The sequence below is a fragment of the Sander lucioperca genome, chromosome 13, assembly GCF_008315115.2.
Source record: "Sander lucioperca isolate FBNREF2018 chromosome 13, SLUC_FBN_1.2, whole genome shotgun sequence".
NCBI lineage: Eukaryota > Metazoa > Chordata > Actinopteri > Perciformes > Percidae > Sander > Sander lucioperca.
Window position 1 is genome coordinate 6,143,088 of NC_050185.1, and position 22,843 is coordinate 6,165,930.

At 40.4% G+C, this 22,843-nt stretch overlaps 2 protein-coding genes across 2 annotated transcripts; both read left to right on the top strand.

Annotated features, from left to right (window-relative positions):
* The first annotated feature begins 4,179 nt into the window (after positions 1–4,179).
* ftr83 (finTRIM family, member 83) lies at positions 4,180–10,528 on the top strand. Its single transcript, XM_031311060.2, has 7 exons — positions 4,180–4,846; positions 5,876–5,971; positions 6,159–6,392; positions 7,045–7,204; positions 7,344–7,400; positions 8,010–8,096; positions 8,998–10,528. The coding sequence occupies exons 1-7, from the start codon at positions 4,271–4,273 to the stop codon at positions 9,522–9,524; spliced, it is 1,737 nt and encodes a 578-aa protein (XP_031166920.1). The 5' UTR covers positions 4,180–4,270; the 3' UTR covers positions 9,525–10,528.
* Positions 10,529–14,803: 4,275 nt separating this feature from the next.
* ruvbl2 (RuvB-like AAA ATPase 2) lies at positions 14,804–22,178 on the top strand. The gene is made up of 14 exons (XM_031310709.2): positions 14,804–15,069; positions 16,277–16,331; positions 16,436–16,491; positions 16,806–16,947; positions 17,123–17,252; positions 17,337–17,403; positions 18,141–18,247; positions 18,349–18,442; positions 18,675–18,893; positions 18,976–19,094; positions 19,334–19,453; positions 19,536–19,665; positions 19,833–19,947; positions 21,815–22,178. The coding sequence occupies exons 2-14, from the start codon at positions 16,277–16,279 to the stop codon at positions 21,838–21,840; spliced, it is 1,380 nt and encodes a 459-aa protein (XP_031166569.1). The 5' UTR covers positions 14,804–15,069; the 3' UTR covers positions 21,841–22,178.
* Positions 22,179–22,843: the final 665 nt, after the last annotated feature.

The following is a 22,843-nucleotide window of genomic DNA, read 5'->3' on the forward strand; positions in this document are numbered from 1 at the left end:
TAAAAATATCCCTCTCATAGTGTAGCAAGGGGAGAAACTTCTGTCTGCTGACATCATAGCCTCGTCCACTGGTTTCCATTAATAATAATGCTCCATTCTCAGTATTTTTCTGTCAGTCTTTTGTTCAAAGGCTCGTTTGAAATAAAGGTTTTTGTAGTCTACTTAGAATCATCTGCCTGATGCAGAATCATATAGTAAAAAATAATTCATGTTACTTTAAGGTTGTAAAAAATATTGGCTGCACCTTCAATTCATATCTTGCATTACTTCATACACCAGGCAGTTTCACCTCTCCATATTAGGTCAGGTTTCTGATAAGCCAGTTTCTTTCCTTCCTGCAGAGTAAATGGAGCGCTCTGTGTTTACAGATTAACTACCTGTTAGTGGCGAGCACCACTGCCAGTGGACAAAACTTTGAATAGGGTATAGGTAGACAAGTAAAGACTTGTGCACAGGTCCAAAGATGTCTGTTTCTTTCAGAAAGTTATTATGAAGCATGTAAATGTTTATGACACAAGACACTTTAATCAGATTTAATAATCTGTAGTAAACTCTTTAATAAGAGTAGCTTGCCTGTTACAAGTCCCAGTGATCTTTGGTAGTCATCTATAGCTCAGTCCAAGTTTAGGTAAAAAGGTCAACCCGCTTTCTGCGGGGCAAGTGCAGGATAACACAAATGGGTAGTTGATTAGAGGAAACAAGGACCCACTTCACTGAGCGTGAGTAATAAAAACAGGAAAAAACAATGTTAAAATGTGTTCTGGGAAAACAGTGGACACATTTGTTGATGCTGGAAGATACACAAAAGGTGAAGAGTACTTAAACAGACACAGACAAAATTGGAATGGAAAGGCAGCACACCATTAGTAAGCATCACTGTTGTCACGACAACCTCTGCCAGGGGATGAGCAAAAACCGGCACTGTGAAGTGTCTGTCAGAGTTGCATCCAAATAATAATAATAATCCCGAAATAGTGTTCCCATATTTTTAAGGTGTCATGATAATAATATGCATGATAGGAAGTTTAAGTCAAACTGACACTTCAAAACAAGGGTCAGCCCTTTTCTTAGAAACAATTCAGGGGAAGTTCAAGGAAAGCATGTTTGTGTTTTAGGGTTGGGAATAGCCTATAAACCTACAATGAGAGTGCACAACACATGACCACACTGGTTTCACTTGAGACCAGGGAGGTGTTGTGTAAGACTTGTGAAGTGTTGTAATGTGTGCACAAGTGCATGGTAGTAGAGCTGGGCAATATATCGATATTATATCGATATCGTGATATGAGACTAGATATTATCTTAGATTTTGGATATCGTAATATTGCATAAGTGTTGTCTTTTCCTGGTTTTAAAGGCTGCAATACAGTAAAGTGATGTCATTTTCTGAACTTACCAGACTGTTGTAACTGTTCTATTATTTGCCTTTACCAACTTAGTCATAATATCCACATTACTGGTGATTATTTATCAAAAATCTCATTGTGTAAATATTTTCTGAAAGCACTAATAGTCAACGCTATAATATCGTTGCGGTATCGATATCGAGGTATTTGGTCAAAAATATCGTGATATTTGATTTTCTCCATATCGCCCAGCCCTACATGGTAGTATATCATTCTTTATTTTAAAATTGTAAACATGGTAATAATCCCCATAATATAGGCAGATACTTATAATAACAATCTGAATATATTAGTGGCAAAAAAAGCATTTTTAGTAGATGTACATTGACAGTGTGCATTTTCCCCTTAGGTTTACATTGCAGCGTTCTCACTCAATTCTTGTCCTATTTCAAAGATTTTTGTTCACGTTAGTCACTTAGACACTTTCCAGGTTGAAAAAATACCAACATTCCCCTTTATGTGTGAGCAACAGGTTCTTCTGCACGTATACATTTTCTATATTTTTGTTTTATGAAAGCAAAGTCCATCTTCTGGCTACAAACAGGGTTAAAGGGCCAGCTAGGTTGGCAGAACAAAGTACAGACAAGAAAACATGCTTTGCAAGACAGCAATAAAATATCCAAATTGAATCAAGACCTATTTTAGTTTCAGTTTAGAGGCCTGTTCCAGTCTGGTACTGGCTTCATTTGTAATCAGAGTCAAGTTACAGTGACTCAACCACTTTCACCTATAACTGATGTTTTTCTGTTGTATTAGTCACTGCTATTAGAAATGGCGTCATGGAGTGGCCTCTAGCTCACCCAGTAAGAGCGTTCGCCCCATGTTGGCTGAGTCCTGCAGCGGTGCGGGTTCGAATCCGACCCGCTGCCCTTTGCTGCGTGTCATCCCCCATCTCTCTCCCCGTTTCCAGTCTATCCACTTACAATAAAGGGAAAATGCCCCAAAAAATAATCTTTAACAAATAAATGGCGTCAGTTTACACCTCTTATAATACTAATATAATACATATATTATGTAATTTTGCATATATTTATTACTACATTCCTTGTTACATTCAGTCTTATTCATTGCAATACTGTCTACACAAATTTATTTATTATATAATTATACTACTTTATTCATATTTTATTGTAGCCCTATATATTTTTTTCTTTTTCTTTTTCTTTTTCTTAGATTCAGATTTAGCTTTTACTTGTGAGTTTTGTGTTTTTTTGTTATTTCACGAGCATTGTTGGAGGTGGCTAAGATTTCCATTGCAAATGACTACTTGTTACTACTACTACTGTTATTGTTGCACTTGACAAATAAAGAACCTTGAACTTATTTCATTCACATGCAAAGGACATGCAATAAATATTAAATCTCTACATTAACTTTGTCAAACTGTGAGATAAAATGTAATTATATAAATCATAATAAAGTCATTCTTGCAAACTGGTAACATCGCCTAGATCAAGTTGGATCTTTTCATTACTTTATAACTGTAAATATATGTTTTTGTTAACACTGATAGTTTTCATCTTATTATCATCATCATCCCTTCATCAAGTTAGTGTTGCAGCACTTGCACAAAAGAGTATGGCCATGTCATGTTTTTTTGTGGTCAAATAATATGCTACATTTAGTCTTGCATGTCAGCAGTAGTTACTGTTGTTGACGGACAACAGACCCTATAATGCCTGGCACTCTGCTCGGGCCCTTGCTGGCTCTAACACAATGGAATCTTTTAAGCAGGCTTGCTCGGCCCTCCTGTTATCTGGGCTATCAAGTGTAGTTGCATTCCTATCTCCATTTCAACAGCCCTGAAACTCCATGTTGGCTGGGAGGTGTGTTCACTGTAAGGTGAAATCTGCAGAGGAAGGTATTTAGCTCAGAAGAGGAAACATTCTTAGAATTGGTTTTCAAGGAGCACATTTTTCTTCTTTGAGATAGTATTACGGTTGAGTTTAGGCCACAGAAATATAGTTCCAGCGTTGACTTACAGAGACTGCAGACGTCCTGTCAAACCTCAGTAAACAAATGCAAAGTAACCCAGAGTTGATCATTAACTGGTTACAGGTGAGGTGAAGGTCAGGGAAGTCTCACAGGCTCGAGAAGGCCAAACCAACTGAAGTGAACAAAGGTTTGGTTGACAGTCCTACTGATGAGACATTGAAGTTGTCCACCAGAAAAGCAGTTGTATTATTATTCGTCAAAGAGCTGAAGAAGAAGTGTAGAACATCATCTTTTTAGTGTGTTGTCAGTTTGTACTGTGACTTGATTGGGTGTCATCACATGGTCAGAGGGAACACACTGTTTTGGGCAATCCCTCAGCAATTTAGAGGCCACTCAACTGTAGAGCGTTACACGCCTGTGTTTCTTTACACTGCACTTTCATAGATGACTATTTACTTTGGAATGTACTTTTTTTTTACTCATCTATTCATGGCATGCAAATACTACTAACATTATTCTAAACAGTACATTTATTTTCTGTCTGAACCCATTTCCTGCTCAAAAAAAGTATAAAACCCTCAAGGCCTATCTTGTTTATTTTATTTTATGTGTCTACATGAAATAAAAAAAAAAGCATTGAAGAATTACACATTGGCTGTCAACACTCAAGGCCAACCCTTGTATTTTATGATCACAAAGTCCATTTATTTTTATTACGTTCTGTAACTGATGAAGGCATTCACTGTGTCCTTCTCTTGCCCCGCCCTTGTTTGACTGGTTTCGGCTTAACCAGTTTAGCCACCCTCTCTGTTTACTCTATATAACGTGAGTCCGTAGTACATGTTGAGTCACTTTGCCACTGTGCCGCTGACACAAGCCACTGACTGTCTACACAGCATCTTCACTGCATTCGAGGAAACAGCACTAAAATGTCATCTGACCAGGACAACTGCCACCTGTGTAAGGAATACCTCAGGGATCCCGTGTCCATCCCATGTGGCCACATCTTCTGCTCCGTTTGCCTGAAGACATACTGGGACCATGCTGACCACACAGGCTCGTACCTCTGCCCACAGTGCAAGGTTACCTACAACAAGAGGCCCACCCCGAGACGCATGGGAAGCTCCCGGCTCTCCACCATTCAACGTAGTACTGAATCTTTTCCGCCTCCACCTCCGTCCCCTGACTACAACTTTGCAGGACCCCAGGATGTAGGTTGTGACATCTGCATTGGAAAGAAGCACAAAGCCGTCAAGACCTGCCTGATGTGTCTGGCGTCCTACTGCGAGAAGCATCTCAAGCCCCACTATGAGTCAAACACTTTTAAACGACACAAGCTTGTGGATGAAATCGGCCACCTGGACAGACAGATCTGTCCCCAGCATCAGAAAGGTCTGGAGCTGTTCTGTCGCACCGACCAGATGTGTATCTGTGTGCTGTGTACAGTGAAAGAACACAAAGGTCACGACATGGTGTCTGCTGAGCAGGAGCGGGCAGATGAGCAGGTACGTTTTACTTTACTTAAAGGGATAGTTCGGATACTTTGAAGTGGGGTTGTATGAGGTACTTATCCACAGTCATTGTATTAGCTACAGTAGATGGCAGTCAGCACACCCCCAGTTTGGAGAAGCAGACAGAAGCGAAGCAAAGTACTGCTGTGGACGGGGGCAGCAGTAAAAACCTATTTTAGCCAGTTCTCCTAGTCTCCCTCTGCCAAAGTTCTTCTTCGGCATACTCTGGCTCATGAAAGTATCCTCGTCTCCACAGTGAAAGGCATTCTGTCGTTGCGGTCATAATCACTCTTTTTAATTTTCTTGTATTTGTGTATTCTATGCTATGATCACTGAAAGTCTGACCCAAACGTGACAGGCGTACTACATTGTGCAGTAAAGTTGCGCTTGAGAAAATGTTGTGCCAAAGGAAAAAAGGAAAAGGAAAAAGAAAAAGAGCAAGGAAAAAGCTGTCTCATGGCAAGGTGAAGCGTTGAAAATATTCTAAATACAGCGTACACATAAACAGATATTGTTTTTGTTAGGTTGGACTCTTTTAACTTGGCCAAAATACGTTTTTCTTGCTGCCCTGTCAACAGCAGCACATTGCTTAGCTTCCGTGTCGGACCAACCGCCATCTACTGTAGCTAATACACTGACTATGGAAAACCTCCTTATACAGACTGTCACCAGCTCAGCAACAGGTATACTAGGAATGCTAAAATGGGCTTAGCTCAAAATCACAAGTATCGTTTGATGTACAAAAAACATTTATTTGTGAATCATGTACCTATCATGATTTATTGCACCAGTGACACAGTTGCAGGTAATGAATGACTTACAAGCAGCTTACAATAGATGAAACACGCCCATTATGCATGTACAGCTTCCGCTGTCACCTTTGAGCTGTACACTGTTAGAATAAAGTCTAACGTTTAAGTAAAAATAAAAATAAAAATCAATTAGATGATTTTGTCAAGTTGAGTATATGATTTGTGGAATTGCTGTCATCACCAACAACAACATCTATTGTTTTCCCCATAGCAACGGCTGGGCGCCACCCAGGCTGAGATCCAGGAAAAGATTCATGACCGACTCAAGCAGATGGAGGAACTAAAACAAGCAGTGGACTCACTCAAGGTTTGTGCCAATATCATCTAATACAGATACAACCAGAATAACCACTATACATTGAATGGAAGTTAAAATTAACTACCAACACGGACAACATTCTTTTGTAGTATTGATGACAGCTTCTGTCAGTGTGCTAGCAGAACCAGTGTGACACCCAGTGGATTTATGGCATGCGTCCTTGTTTCCTGTGCAGAACTCAGCCCACACAGCACTGCAGGAATGTGAGAAGATGTTTGCCGACATGATGCGCTCCATTGAGAGGATGCAGCAAGAGATGACCAAGCTGATCTCCTCCAACAAGAGAGCAGCACTCAACAACGCAGAGGGCCACATGGAACGTCTGAACCACGAGATTGCTGATCTGAAGAGGAGAGACAGCGAGATCACCCAGCTGTCCCGCACCGAGGACCACATCCACTTCATCCAGGTAACTGATCACCACTACCACAGAGGCATGAATTAGATCCACTTAATGATATGGTCTTGACACAAGACCACCATCCATTCATCGGTTTTCATCACCTCATCATCTGCTAACAGACTTGTGTTACAAAATATCGTATCTAATACACTGTATAACATACAGTCCCATTCTGTAAATGTAAAACAGAGAACTTCACGTCATTGGGTTCACCTGTACAGTATGATGCAATCCAACATGACAGCTCTGGCATGAATTCTACTTTTACGAAACTTATAATCTTTCAGTTTTTGTTGACACTTTCAAAAAGGTATAGATTCTACGTTTATTATTAAGGTCTTAGTGGGTGCTTCTAATATTCTGCCCCTCTCATGTATGTAAATGAGGTGGCCAAAATATTAGAAACACCTCTCAATATTATGCAGTAGTTCAACACCACTGCAAACTACAACCTCAATAATAAACATGCAGTTTGATTATTAATATCTCTCTGACGGTGTCAATCACAACTGAACATGATCATCTTAGTAAAGGCAGAGTTTATGGCAGAGCTGTTGCATTGGATCACAATAGATTGAACAAGTGTACCTAATGAAGTGGCCAGTGAGTGTACATTATCATGACTGCGTTTCTTTTTTTTTTGTTTTCTCCTTATTAGACCTACCACATGCTGACAGCCCAGACGGAGGCTGAGGAGCTGCCCACAGTGAGCGTCAACCCCTACTTCACCTTCGGCCCAGTCACTAAGGCCGTCTCTGAGATGAAACAGCACCTGAATGAATTCAGCAATGACGAACTGGTTAGGGTAGCCAAGGCGGGTGAGTTCAAAAACACAGAAAACTTAAAAAGTGAATTTAAATATTCAGCTATATCTTCAAATCTCTGGTATCACTATGCACATGTTATCAACATGTTACCATTGTTGCCGTGTTAACTCATGATTCTTTGTTTTTGCAGTTAACAAAATGACCTTCTGTCAACTGGATGAATCCAAAAAGAGACAGTCGATAAAAAGTGAGTCAGCCATTTAAGAAAAATGATTTGCCTGTTATTGAATGTATGTGGACAACAAAGTAAGTGGTACTAATGCAAGTACCAAATTACTTTTAGACAATCCATAAAGCCAGCAGAGCTTTGGTATTTAGAAATAAAGTTAAGCATCGTTGGACAAGGAACAGTTAGATAGATTTACAACTTCCCTTGTCCTTAATGGGGCTTTGTGCAGTCCTGTTTGATGTTATTTATTAGAAGGTAGGTTACTTAGCTGCCACATGGTTAAATGTTTACTTTGGTTAGGATGTCAAACTGCCAGCCAGTTTACATTAGCACACTCCTCTGAAATATAATTTGGCTAAGTTGCAGTTCAGATCAGCTTCATTGATGATGACAGTATCTGGGTTAATATAACAAGAATATCAACAGCACCCACATTATGTCTATTTTCTACCAGTCTTTATATGGATAGCACATGTATTGTGCCGTTATTGTTGATTCATTTTCTGTGTTTAATAGCATGATGTAATAGAAAGTAATTTCAGATCAGTAAAATAAAAACAATTCAAAGTTGTATAATCCAATATGTCACTATGACTATTTTAACATTACATGTATTTACTTTCACAGGTGAGGAAGCTGTAACAAGTGCTACTGTACAAGTCTACAAGTCTGTCCCAGTCCAGGAACCTCAGCACAGGAACGATTTCCTGAAATGTGAGTCTCAGCTTCTCTGATACGGTTTTCTGCATGCAGTGACACAGATCACTGCTCTCCCGGCTCGTTTCAGTGCATGAGGCAAATTAAAAGCTGATGAGGTTCTCTGTCAGACCCTGTGGTTGACCAGAAAATCTGGTTTTAGTACCTACTGTATGTCCCACAGTGTTGACAGAGACTGGGATTGACTCATTACAAATATATTAGCTGGCTCTTACACAGCTTTGTGATTTTACTTAAGTTTGCAGTTGATGTGCGCCCTCCTTGTTTAATCTGAATGCACGAAAAACTGATGTTCACTAACCAGTCAGATTAGAGTAGAAGTAATTATCGTTTTTCCTGATATTATAAGAATATTCTGTTTTAAGCAAGTTGCCTGGGGTCAGTTGTTACTAGTATTTAACTAAAACAACCGCGTAGTGTTTACGGTCACAGGAGAAGGGGGACAATGGTTGTGGGTCAGTTACAGTTAAAGATGCACTTTGGTAGATGGACTTCTGTTTGTGGTCAAACTCACAAAGTGTTGATACCTCTGGCATTCCAGATAATAGGCCGGGAGATAATAGGCCGAGCAGATCTAGGAGAGGCTACCGTGTGTCCCACCAACTGTGACCCGCAAAGGTGGAGATAAACAGCAGGCAGGTGACATCCAACCCCAGTTATTATTTTGATTTCTGTGTCCAGCCAGAGGGTCTCACACTTTTCCTTTAAATCGTATTAGTAATACTACTAATTAAATACGTTCAATATAACAGAACTAGAAATCCAAATGGCTTGCAGCTGATGGTGCAGTGTTGAGGGGTGCTGCTGTGAAACTGAGGCTTTGTCCATCTTGGGGTTTCCTCATTTACATTTAACCCTGCTTCCTCTTGTGACGTAAATGTTCAATTTGTCTCCCCAGATGCTTGCGACCTCACTCTGGACTCAAACACAGCCTACAGACAGCTCTACTTGTCTCGAGGGAACAGGAAAGCTACCCTCAAGAGAGACCCCCAGGCTTACGGTGACCACCCTTCCCGGTTCGACTCCCTGCCCCAGGTCCTGTGTAAGGACGCTCTCTCTGCAGGAGCTTACTACTGGGAGGTTGACTGGAGCGGGGAGGGGGCTGCCATCGGAGTCACCTACAAAGGCATCAAGAGGACGGGTTACGGAGACACCTGCCGCATCGGCTACAACCGCAAGTCTTGGAGCCTCTTCTGCTCTGATTCCAGCTACTCAGCTCGGCACAGCAAAGACCAGTTAGAGATCAAAGCCCCCTACTCATCACGTATAGGGGTGTTCCTAGACCACGCTGGAGGTACCCTCTCTTTCTACGCTGTAGGGGACACCATGTCTCTCATCCACCGCTTCAAGGCCTCCTTTAGTGAGGCTGTCTATCCAGGCTTCTGGGTTTGGTATGAGTCAGCCATCACCATCATCCGTCAGTGATTAAATAACACACCTCCAATGATCAGTGTACAACTGTGATTCAGTTTTGGTATGGATTAATAGAACAAAAACATTATTATTCTCTGATGATATGTTATAATTTTTATACAAGATTGGATTTTTTTTTAGACTATATATACTATGTGTTGAGTATCAGGGGAACTGTTCTTGATGACTGTAAATATATTCTGCAAATCAACATGTGTGAAGATCAGGTGAATAAAGTGAAAGCATTTAAATTATAATTTCAAATAATGAAGGCTGTACTTGATTGAAATATGTCATGTAATCATTTATATAGGTTATGATACACTTATTTTAATCAATCAACATTTTCTAACAAAAATTAACTGTGATATCATTGTTGCATTTTTTACTTCAAACGTTCCCCTCACAGGCTAATGTCCTCTCAACCTGCCTGTTGGGCATAAAATATGAAGCTCGAGATGAAAGTAAATTGTTCATTCATTCATTAATTCAAGCGTTATCTTATTAAAATGCAATGCTATCCTCTAGTGTTTAATGGGTTTCAAAAATCACATCTTTATAAGAATAAAGAATATTAGAAATGTATTATGAATATCACCAACATTCAAAATAAGCAAAATAAAAAACATCTGTTGTGAGACAGTACGAGTTGAAAGAATGTGTTGGTGTTGTGATTAATGCATTGTCGGTGGAGAGCAGCGTTGGTTTGGTGGAGGTCTGAGAGGCTTCGAGAGGAATTGTGCAGGAGTAGGTGAGGTGCAACTGAGAGGCTGCTGGGTTTACAGATGGCTGAGTCTCATCGATCAGCAGTTTTAAATGTTTGTGGTATGCTATACGAAGGTTTGGTCCAGTCTGACTCTGAAGACCTTTATTATTGAGATATTCATTACAATCTGGATTCAAGCAGTTACAGTATTAGTGATGAAGCACGTCTGAGGTTTTTTTCTTTACAAAAGTGGCTGTAAAAGTGGAGTTAGACTTGATTGTTGTAGGAGATAATAAAAATATATGCAATTTAAACTAGTGGCCATTTTTTTCTTCTTTAAAAATCGACCTAAGGGCTTGTTATGTCAAAATGGCCTAATAATAAGTTAGTAATTTATTTGATATAGCACCTTTCACAGACAGAGTCACAAAGTGCTTCACACAAAAGACATTTGATTAAAATACAATAGAATCCAAAACAGAAAATAAACAAGCAACAACAAATGCAATTCCAATGAGGATTAAAAGAATAAAACCCAAAATGACAAACATTAGACAAAAGCCAGTTGAAACAAGTATGTTTTCAGTTGCTTTCTAAAAGCGTCAACCGAGACTGCAGAATGTAAGTTAACAGGAAGGGCGTTCCACAGGGTCGGAGCTACCACTTCAAAGGAACGATCACCTTTAGTCTTTAAACGGGCGCGTGGGACAACCTGTAGTCCCTGGTTAGAAGATCTGATTGACCTGTTAGTGATGTACGGATGGAGCAGGTCAGAGATATAAACAGGCGCCTGACCATGCAATGCTTTATATGTAAGAACTAGAACCTTAAATTGGATCCTGAACTTTATTGGAAGCCAATGTAACATGGATAACACAGGCGTGATGTGTGACATTCTGGTGGACCTGGTCAACAGCCTAGCAGCTGAATTCTGCACTAGTTGCAGACGGTCCTGGGATGAAGTGAAAATGGAGTTGCAGTAATCAAGCCGTGATGAAACAAAACCATGAATGATCATCTCAAGTTCACCTTACGAAACCACGATCCTAAGTTTAGCAATGTTTCTCAGTTGAAAGAAACATGTAAGGGTCAGTGACCTGATATGTTGGTCAAGAAACATATTCTGATCAAATATAACACCAAGGTTTCTAAGATTGGACTGTACCACTGAAGAAAGGGACCCCAAAAGATTAACAACTTTGGAGGCTGTAGTATCCGGAGCAACAATAAGGACTTCGGTCTTATCTTCATTAAGCTGCAAAATTAGACTGTATTCTTTGTCATTTCATTTTCACTGGCAACATTTTAGAAGAATAATTATCCAAATAATTCATTTGGACTCTGGTACATTCATTTTGTCAGTTACATATCTCTATATCTGATTCTTCTGACCCTTTTCTGACAAACTTGACATTAACTATTTAACAAAAATTGTGTCTTGAACATCAAACAGCTCACTTGTGTAGGACATAACATCGAACACAAGCCAATGATTAGACACCACAAACATCACAACTGATGACATCGACAAACAAAAGGTTTTGTTTAAGTTCTAATTGTCTAACTTTCAGTATCCTGAATTTGGATTGGGGAATCCTAAAACTGCGGCCTTAAGGGAAAACTTTGAAGATACACTATAGAGGATATGAAAAAGTCCTCCAGAATCCTTGAGTCAGTGGGAGAGCTTTGCCATTTTTCAGTTATATTGCATTCCACAATTCATCTGAACACAGGGGTCTGACTGAAAGATACCCTCTAGACCAGTGTTTCTCAAATAGGGGTACGTGTACCCCTAGGGGTACTTTGGAGTACTGCAGAGGGTACATAAGATTTCTTTAAATACGTTTTAAAAATATCAGTCATGCATAATTCCCTGAAAAATTATACTATAATAATAAATTAATTAAGTCATGGATTTTAAACATTTGAAGTAGCATTTAAGTGTTTTTCAGTAGAGTAGAGTACAGTTTGATGGCGAGCTTTCTGAGAGTTTCTCAATCAAGAGAGGAGTAAAGCAAGGGTGTGTACTGGCGCCTACACTCTTCGGCATGTACTTTTCATATGTATTCCAGAAAGCCTACAAAGATATACATAACACCACAGGAGTCTCATTACTATCCCGAGATGATGGAAACTTTTTCAACTTGGCCCGCTTCAAGGCGAAAACCAAAACACAGCAGTTTGTTATCCGAGAACTACTCTATGCTGACGATGCTGCTCTCTGTGCATCATCTCTGGAACAGCTCCAAACCCTACTTGACAGCTTTGCTAAATCATGTGACCAGTTCGGGCTTACCATCAGCCTAAAGAAAACTGTCACCATGTCACAGGCTGCTGACTCTCACCCATTCACAATAAATGATATCACTCTCGAGGATGTGAAAAAGTTTACCTATCTGGGATCCACACCACACTAGACCTGGAAATATCCACTCGTTTAGGAAAAGCAGCCTCTACTGTTGGTCGTCTAACCCAGTGGTTCCCAACCTGGGGTCCGGGCACCCCTCAGGGGGGCGGCAAAGATCACAGGGGGGGCGCAAGTCTTTATCTGGTTTGAGGTTGAGGTAAAAACAAAAAAAATATTTGCACGTTAAACAAATTATGATAATATACTAGAATATATAATGTATACAAAAGTCTGTAGGCCTATAAAAACTATGTATTTTTGTTCTTGCTTAAAATTGTAGGCAGGCTACTTAGTAGGCCAAACCTCCGGGACCTCTTAACCTGTGGACCTTGCTGTCATCAAGTCAGCTGCTAGCTGTTAGCTGCTATCATCCTCGTTTTTCCTGCCACCACAGCATCACTATTTTATGAATGAAACATGGCGGAGAAACGTAAAAGTGCTGATAAGTCCTCTGTATCAAAAAAGAAAGTAAGGCTCTATCTCGAGAGTTACCTCCACTTCGGTTTCGGGGGGGGGGGTCTCAGCTTTTCTTAGACATGAGTAGGGGGGGCGCCAAGGAAAAAAGGTTGGGAACCACTGGTCTAACCAAACGAGTCTGGAGGAATATACATCTATCTGTGTGAACTAAAAGAGTGTAGAAGCATGTGTACTGAGTATATTCCTATATGGATCTGAAACCTGGCCTACATATCGCCCCCAAGAGAGTAGAATCAGTGCTTTCCACACTAGAAACCTGCAATTTATTATTGGAAAGACCTGGAAGGACAAGATGACGAATGAAAAACTGTTAACTGTCACAAATTCTGAACCCCTGTCTTCAAGGCTGAAATTCAATTGTCTGAGATGGGCAGGCCATGTCAACAGAATGCCACTGTCTCGCATCAGTACTACATGGAGTATTGGAGGAGGGAACTCGGCATAAGAGCAGACCTAAACTGCGCTTCAAGGGCGTGTTAAAGAGAGATCTCATAGACTTTGACATAAAACCTGAGAGCTGGACAACACTGTCACAGAATCGTGACCAATGGAGAACAAGCCTCTACCACGGTAGAGCATATGACCAAGATAGGAACCTACAGAAACTGAGGGAGAGACGTCTTCGCTCAGCTTACAATAACTAATATGGATAATATGTGAAAAGCGCCATGCATTGTCACTCATGACAGAAGCATGCCATGAGGAGTCAATCAGACAGTGGTGGTGCAGCGCTGTAATGTACCACTTTATATAGCCTTTTATTTCTACCAAAAAATGCTTTGCGCTGGCCAGGGGGTACTTGGCTCATAGCATGTTTCACAGGGGGTACATTATTGAAACAAGTTTGAGAACCACTGCTCTAGAAAATTAGTGCTTTTACAATTTGCAATTTTAGTAAATATGGTAGGCTACTTAAGAGAGAAGCATCAATTGATCCCTATGTATTTGAGAATATCTCCATCTACTCAAATCACATTAAAGGGTTTTTTAGCTGCTGCTTTATACAAATACAGCAAGGCCAAAAACTAAAATTGTCATTGTGTGGACCTATTATTTTATTTTACAGATGGAAAGCTGGTGACAGGCAGCATATAAAAAGTGAAGAATATTGGTATATTGTTGAAATTCATCTGTTGAGCGTCATCATATCAGTGTCAATTTGCTGTAATTTGGTAGCTGCTTTGCACAGAACTCGTTCAACCTGTCAAATCACTTGTGAGCCTTGAGAAATGTGCACAGTGCTCACCAAGGCTGTCAGCGGCCACTGTCACCTCACTCTGGGCTTCTGTGGGGAGGAAGTGATTCACTGTTGGAGATACAACACATTCTGTAACAGTGCAAGTATGGTATAACAAAGAAGCTGTCATTGGCTAAACTGCACTGTTCCAGCTTATCCATGTCTTACAATTTACAGACCTTTTCATTATGGGATTGGTTAGCCTACTTCCAACAACATATTACAGGCTACCACCCTGAACAAATTCACCCTATCTCCGTACTTTGTAGCTAGCCTACGAGTTTGTTTGTAAATCCTACAATGTGTAAAGGAAAGTTAAAGGTAACATTTGATGTAGTCACAGGTTTTATTTAGTTTTTAGATACAAGTCTTTGTTAATTAGCGAACAGGAGACGAGGCAGTATGTACAAATCTAATACATTAAATAGCCTACCTTTCCTGGGGACACCAAATGGGGATACATATGAGGCAAGCTGCAATGGTTTAAATAGGCTAAAATACACAGTCTCTGATCCAATCCTACACAAACGGGCAGCACGACCACTCTTACTAAACTGCTTATAATGTTTTTATGCGATCAAGAGACCACCCTGGCTATGGTCTATAGAGGGCAGTCAACTTCACAACTGACATAGAAAAAGAAGGACTTGTTTCTCCTCGGACACATTTACCCTGCGCACTATTAGAAAGAAGCGCCGCATTCTCACATTTCTCAAGTGTGGCTGCACAGGTGAGTTTAAATTCATACGATAACTGTAAATAAAAAAATAGTACATAATACCTTGTTCTTTCACTTCCTGATAGCGTAGCATATTTGCTATCGTTCAAATCACTGTATTATCAAGTCCTTGGCTTGTTGTAACTAACGTTACAGAAAACCGATGAATGGAGCTAGCTAGTTTGCTAACATAACATTAGCTAGCGTTAGCATTAACGCTATATCTCGATGTAATGTTATTAGCGCTGTCGAGAAGAGATGTAAGCTTTATTTCTTCGGCATGTTGTTTACCTCAAGCTCACGTTGACAACTGGCATGGGTGTTTTTTTTTATAAAAACAACAATAAGGACAAATTAAAGCCACATGCTCTCATATTCTTGTGTTGTGTGGCATGCGTTACAACTGTCACTATGACAACCGACTGGACAAGACAGACTGCAGTTAATTGTATGTGCTCCAGCTTGGTTAACTAGCTTAATATTAGCACTGACACTTGGTGTAAAACCTGGGGCTTTTAGCTATTTAATTAGAAAAGAACTTCATTAGCTTAAATAGAGGTACAAAGCACGGAAGGAAATAACTGATCCTGGAGTAACGTTACACATACACTGAAAATCTCAGGGATTATTATAGAGAGAAGTGGAAAATATAAATTCGGAATCTGGATTAGTGAATTGAATAATGTCTGTGACTTTTAATGTTATTGAAAAGGAATAAACCAAAAATCAAACTCAGATTCAACATCCTCTTTGCACTATTTTGATGAATAAAAGTGTCTGAGCTGCTTCAGCCATAGACTGTATAAAATAGCTTTCAGCCCAGCTTCCGGAGTATTCCTCTGTACTCTTGGGGCAGAAGCCTTGTTCACTCCAATTTAATATCAGGTGCAGCCAGCCTTCTGTAATAAACCTGTTTACTGATTCTTTTGTTGATCTATTTTAGCCACATTTTTCTTTATCAGTTTCACTTCCCGGATGCCTTTTTAGATGATGTAGGCCACTGCAAATTTTTATGGCAGTATTTCTGTAAGATGATATTTCGTTTTTTAAGGTAATAATAGTTAGCATTTCGGTGTTGCAAGCTGACTTCACATGATTACTTCCAAGTGTCATTTATCGAGTCCCACTTTTGCCAACAGGAGTAGTATTAATTATTTGATTATTGTTTTTTTTTAAAACATTGAAGTTATCTCTGCTGTCTGCTTTTAACTTGATACAGATGGCGACTACAAAGGTTCCAGAGGTTCGTGACATCACGCGGATCGAGAGAATCGGTAAGCATCCACGTTCACAGTGGGCCCAGAATGTTTGCTGATGCAAGAGGTAACTCTTCCTAATGTGCTTAATATGAATGTGATCATATCTATCTTGTGTTTAGGAGCACACTCTCACATTCGTGGCCTTGGTTTGGATGATGCTTTGGAGCCAAGACAGGTAGCGTAAAGTCTTAAGTTCATAGTATGTGGCTGTAGCACTGGTTCCCTCTTTAGTTGGCATTTATCAAAAAAAAAAAAAAAAAAAAAAAAAAATATATATATATAGATTTTTTTAGAGTATAACCCTGTAAGGAAATCCCATTTACTTGGATTCCAGTGTTTATCAAGTAATTGAAAGACTAGCTCAGTAAATAATTATAAGCAGAAATGTTGTGAATTTACCAGATGTATTGGATTGCAGTACAGAATGATGTGCCGATGAGCATTAATGTGTGTTTGACTGCAGTAATACCTGTTCCTATTCACCTGCAGGTGTCTCAGGGGATGGTTGGCCAGCTGGCCTCCCGTCGAGCAGCAGGGATCATTCTGGAGATGATCAAAGATGGCCACATAGCTGGCAGAGCAGTACTGATAGCTGGCCAACCTGGCACAGGAAAGACTGCCATCGCCATGGGTAAGGGCCATCTTGGAGGCTTTCCAGAACACAATCTCATTTCATCATCATCCTCTGGAAGTCATATTGTTGTTGTAATTGGCTTAAGTTATTTTTTTCATTAAAGCACAAGTTCCTTTTCCCAGATTCACTAGCTGAGTATCGGTTCAGCTGAGATCTATTTTTTTTAATGCAGGCATTGCCCAGTCTCTTGGCCCTGATACACCCTTCACAGCGCTGGCCGGCAGTGAGATCTTCTCCCTGGAGATGAGCAAGACCGAGGCACTCAGCCAGGCTTTTAGAAAAGCTATCGGAGTGAGGATCAAGTGAGTGAGCAAACACAATAATTGTGTTTTGTGAGTCTCATTGTTTGAAATGAATGAAGTATTCATAGTGTGTTTCTCTTACAGAGAAGAGACAGAGATTATTGAAGGAGAGGTGGTGGAGATCCAGATTGATAGACCAGCCACTGGAACGGTAAGCTCCTTACGCGTCGGCTCCAAGTGCACTCATAACTTTGTGCCTGTCTGTCACAGTCATTCTTAAAGGTCCCATGACATGGTGCTCTTTGGATGCTTTTATATAGACCTTAGTGGTCCCCTAATACTGTATCTGAAGTCTCTTTCCAGAAATTCAGCCTTGGTGCAGAATTACAGCCACTAGAGCCAGTCCCACAATGAGCTTTCCTTAGGATGTGCCATTTCTGTATCTGTAGCTTTAAATGCTATTGAGGAGGAGAGGGGGGGGGGGGCAAGGTGGAGGGTGGGGGTGTGGCCTTGACCAACTGCCACTTTACTTGTTTGCAAGCCATGATGCCTCTATCTCATGGGTGGGCCAAATTCTCTGGGCGGGCAAAGCAGAGAAAGGGGAGGTAACCTTGCTCCTTATGACCTCATAAGGAGCAGATTCCAGATCGGCCCATCTGAGCTTTCATTTTCTGAAAGGCAGAGCAGGATACCTAGGTCTCGGTTTAGACCTATCACCATTTCTAGCCACTGGGGGACCATAGGAAGGCTGGGGGAACTCATATTAATGTTAAAAAACCTCAGAAAGTGAAATTTTCATGCCATGGGACCTTTAATGCCAGAACATAATATTTGATTTGCCAGAAGGCAGTCACTACTGTTATTACAGGGAAAAGGAAATTGAAACAAGTGTAAAACAGTACACACTCAATATAGACAAATGTATACATATTTAACTTTGTCTCGCAGGGTGCCAAGGTGGGCAAGCTGACTCTAAAGACTACTGAGATGGAGACAATATACGACTTGGGCAACAAGATGATCGACAGTCTCAGTAAAGAGAAGGTTCAAGCAGGGTGAGTTAATCTTATGTTCATAGATTTTTACACATCAGGATGACTCAGGCCGCTCGGATAGCCATACGTGATCTAAACTGTCTTACTTTGTTTTCTCTCAGAGATGTTATTACCATTGACAAAGCCACTGGAAAGATCAGCAAGTTGGGCCGCTCCTTCACCAGAGCCAGAGACTATGATGCCATGGGAGCCCAGGTATGCTGTAACTGTCCCATCAATATCATTTCACTACTGCAGTCACTAATTCACACTCCCAAACAACAGTAGATATTTACGGACATTTGCCTTTGTCAAATCACACAATGCATTAGCCTGAACGTGTTTGAAATTCATTGCCTAATATCACTATACTCCTTGTAGAATAGTAATTAATTGAATGGGACGTATTTATGAAATTAATTAGATTGCATTTGTGTTATCCTTGTAGACACAGTTTGTACAGTGTCCAGAGGGAGAGCTGCAGAAGAGGAAAGAGGTGGTCCACACAGTGTCCCTCCATGAGATCGACGTCATCAACAGCCGCACACAAGGCTTCCTGGCTCTCTTCTCCGGAGACACGGGGGAGATCAAGTCTGAAGTCCGCGAGCAGATTAATGCCAAAGTGTGTGAGTGGAGGGAAGAGGGCAAGGCCGAGATCATTCCTGGGGTAGGTGCAACTGTGTGTGTTTGTTTTATATTAGATTTTGCTGTAATTGTACCGGACTAATTTTCTGTGTCCGTGGTTTCAGGTGTTATTTATTGACGAGGTCCATATGCTGGACATGGAGTGTTTTTCCTTCCTGAACCGAGCCCTGGAGAGTGACTTGTCCCCAGTTCTCATTATGGCCACCAACAGAGGCATCACTCGGTACTATTGCATCTACATTTTCCTCCCATCTGATCATTTGAGGTTTTTTTTTTAGGAATATACAAATATGGTTTTTATGTCTGATACCGTTTTTTGGGGGGAATTTTAATTTCTTATAACCTGTATATCTGGCTGTTTGACAGACTGCTGTAAACTATTGACTTATGGTATTTAAAATTCTGTGAAAAAATATTTCTTTTAAATTATTTTTAAATATTGAATCTCCTTTTATATCTTAGTATCCGCGGCACAAACTATCAGAGCCCTCATGGCATCCCCATCGACCTGCTGGATCGCCTGCTCATCATCGCCACCTCCCCTTACAGCGAAAAAGAGACGAGGCAGATCCTCAAGATCCGGTGAGAATCTGCGTTCATCATCTGTCAGCAGACTAGGTTTGCTTCTTCCCAGTGTTTACAAACTCGCATGGTTTCATTTCAGGTGTGAGGAGGAAGACGTGGATCTGAGCGAGGAGGCCCACACCGTCCTGACTCGCATCGGCATGGAGACGTCACTGCGCTACGCCATCCAGCTGATCAGCACAGCTGGACTGGTGTGTCGCAAACGCAAGGTAAACTCAGTCTGGACAAGCAGATTATATTGCTGCGGCTGTAACACATGCAAAAAGTAGCAACTTTTTTTTTTTTTAAATCATTGGATGGATTATATTTCAGTAGTTTAGTCATGAATTCCTGTAGTCTCTATGTTGATGTCATCTCTGTGTCTTGGTTTCTTCAGGGGACAGAAGTCCAGGTGGAGGACATCAAAAGGGTTTACTCTCTGTTCCTGGATGAGGCCAGATCCTCTCAGTACATGAAGGAGTATCAGGATTCCTTCCTCTTCAATGAAACACGTGAGTTCGTTGTTCATCCTCTCCGTCTCTGGTAGTGGCCAAAGTCCTCGGCTTTGGACCCCACACAGCAACAGTTCACATTGATGCTGCATTCACACAAGTTTACTAAAAGTCAAACAGTGGGGCACCTGGGTGATCTGCTGCAGTCATAAGAGAATATTTCCGTTTTTACATGCTTACTAAAACGCCTCTCCATAGCGGCAATTGGTTTGTAGTTTCTGTAGCATATATGTACAGTATCTCACAAAAGTGAGTACACCCCTCACATTTTAGTAAATATTTCATTATATCTTTTAATGGGACAACACTGAAGAAATTACACTTTGCTACATTGTAAATTTATTAAGTGTACAGCTTGGTTACTACACACTACACTAATACACTAAGTATTACATTTCAATAATATTTTATAATTAATAAATAACCAGCTTTTCAAAAATGTGCAATTTTAAGCTCATTAAACTATTAAAAAAAAAAGTGCTATAACTGGCATTACTCCCATTATCCTCCGTGACACGCACTCTTCCACTTCACCTGACAACTCTTCTCCAAAACAAACAGCTCTGTGATAATAGCTCAGCCCATAGATTCACTCACTCAAAGCAGATAGTATGTGTGAAATAAAAACAAGACACGTCATTTCACTGTGTGTAGTGTTAACTACGCTAACTAACCGTGTGTTGTGAACCGCGTGTAGTGATTAAAAAAAACAGACAACAGCTGTGTCTCAAAGACCGGGCAGCAGCCGGGACGTTGAGAATCCACGCGCGAGAAGTCATGGATAGTTCCAGCCACTTCGTCATGTATTCACTTCGTTGAAACAAGAGAAGAAAGCCTCACTGATGTGAAGAACAGGACAGCGATACATATATAAATGTTCTCTGCCTGCCATATGCCAACGCTCCGGTAAGTCCACTCACCCCGTCTCTGCCCGGGCATGCCCCAGCTGCCCGCACATTTGTTGACAAACTCCGCCGCGCATGCGATGGTGAAATGGCGATTTATCCCTTTAAATGTGAATAAACGACAGTTAGTCACCGCCAGCAAATGCTCTTTCCGTTGTGATTGGTGGTATCTTGACAACTCGCCGTTACCTTGTTTTCCTGTGACTGTGTTGATGCAACTTGTACATTACAGCCACTCAAACAGGACAGAGTAACACGGCGGATATTTAAATTTTTTTTGAAGACTTAATTAAGGCGGCAGGCGCGTGTTGTTAAGGTGGGCCGCCTAAACTGGAAAGTGCTGCAGGAAACATTAGATTGGCATGGGGTACTTTCCATAAAATCATCTCTCAATGCAAATCAAACCAGGTATTAGGCTAACCAACATAAAACCATGCCAATCTCTAGGTATGGTGAAGGGTATGTGATGATGTGGGGCTTTTTTAATTCCAAAGGCCAAGGGAACTTTATCAGGATGCATAGTATCCTGGATCCATGAAATAACTGGCCTTTAAAAATCAAAATCTGCCTTCCTCTATGGGAATTTAACATAGGGGTGTACTGACTTTTGTTGCCAGCGGTTTTAGACATTAATGGCTGCGTGTTGAGTTATTTTGAGGGGACAGCACATTTACACTGTTATACAAGCTGTACACTTAATACTTTACATTGTAGCAAAGTGTAATTTCTTCAGTTTTGTCCCATTAAAAGATATAATGAAATATTTACTAAAATGTGAGGGGTGAGTAGGCGCAGCTCTCCCATCAAGTCATTTGAAAGAAATAATAAAAAGTCTTCTTGCAAATGCAAAACAGAATGTGATATGCAGATTTTAAAATAAGGTGAATAAATTTGCTACACAGTTTATCCAAATTTTACATTACATGGTGAATAAGCAAGATGTATCTGTTCTTACATTTCAGAAACGGGTTCAATGGACACCTCATAATGAAGATGACTGCTTTGTTTTCTTACACTCTGAAGTTTTAATGTTGTCGAATCGTCTCTGGGGTCAGAGTCAATTCAAAACTGGATTTTACTTTAATTTGAATTCAGCATTGAAATGTAACTTGACTGATTTCCTTACATTTTTCTTCTCTGTTCAGCTTTAATTCTCATTGTTTGAAATCAAATTTATTCACTGAAATTTGACTTAATTCTGAATTCACCACGTTTCTGTTCATCGAGGCCTTGTTTGTGGCTGGAATATCTATTCCGTCAGTGTTTTCCTTTACATGGTTTATTTTTATGAAAATTATTAAACAGGCTTTCCTAAGCACACTGTGATGATTTGTTCTTGTCTCTCAGTCTTTGACGCTACAAAACCGATTTTATCGGTGAGAAAACATTAATTGGAACATCAAACCACAAGTTTTGATTCATTTTTAATTATTTGATATGACTAGTACCAGTTCCAACAACCTCACTCAGTTGAGGTTCTTAGAACCATATCAAACCCAAACTATTGCAAGACCGATGTCCTGCCCCATATACACAATGATCCCTAAAATCTTAGAGTAAAAAATAATTTCCCCTAGATTTTATATGGTTAGAAAAACCCTTTGAACACTGCCTTGCAAGAACCCCTTCAGACTTAAAGCTATTGTGCGTAGTAGACAAAATAGGAAGGGACGCCAGATCTGAATGGCTGGTTAAATCCCATTTTTTTCTAGGCAGCCCACAACAAACTGACTGGGTTGTCTTATTTAATGGTTTGTGGGTTGGTAGGCACTCCAGATACCCAAATGTATGTGCAAAAGCACAGAAAAAGTGAGTTCTACATGATATGTCTGTCCCCTGGAGAAAGAATGCATTTTTGGTTAAGGGCTGTAGATTTTGTCCCTCATTTCTTACAGTAGAATTGTGTTTCAAAGGGATTTCTTCACTGCCACTCTGGACAGTAGGAAAGATTACAGCAACCAAAACCTCTTTCAATGTACATACTGGCATGT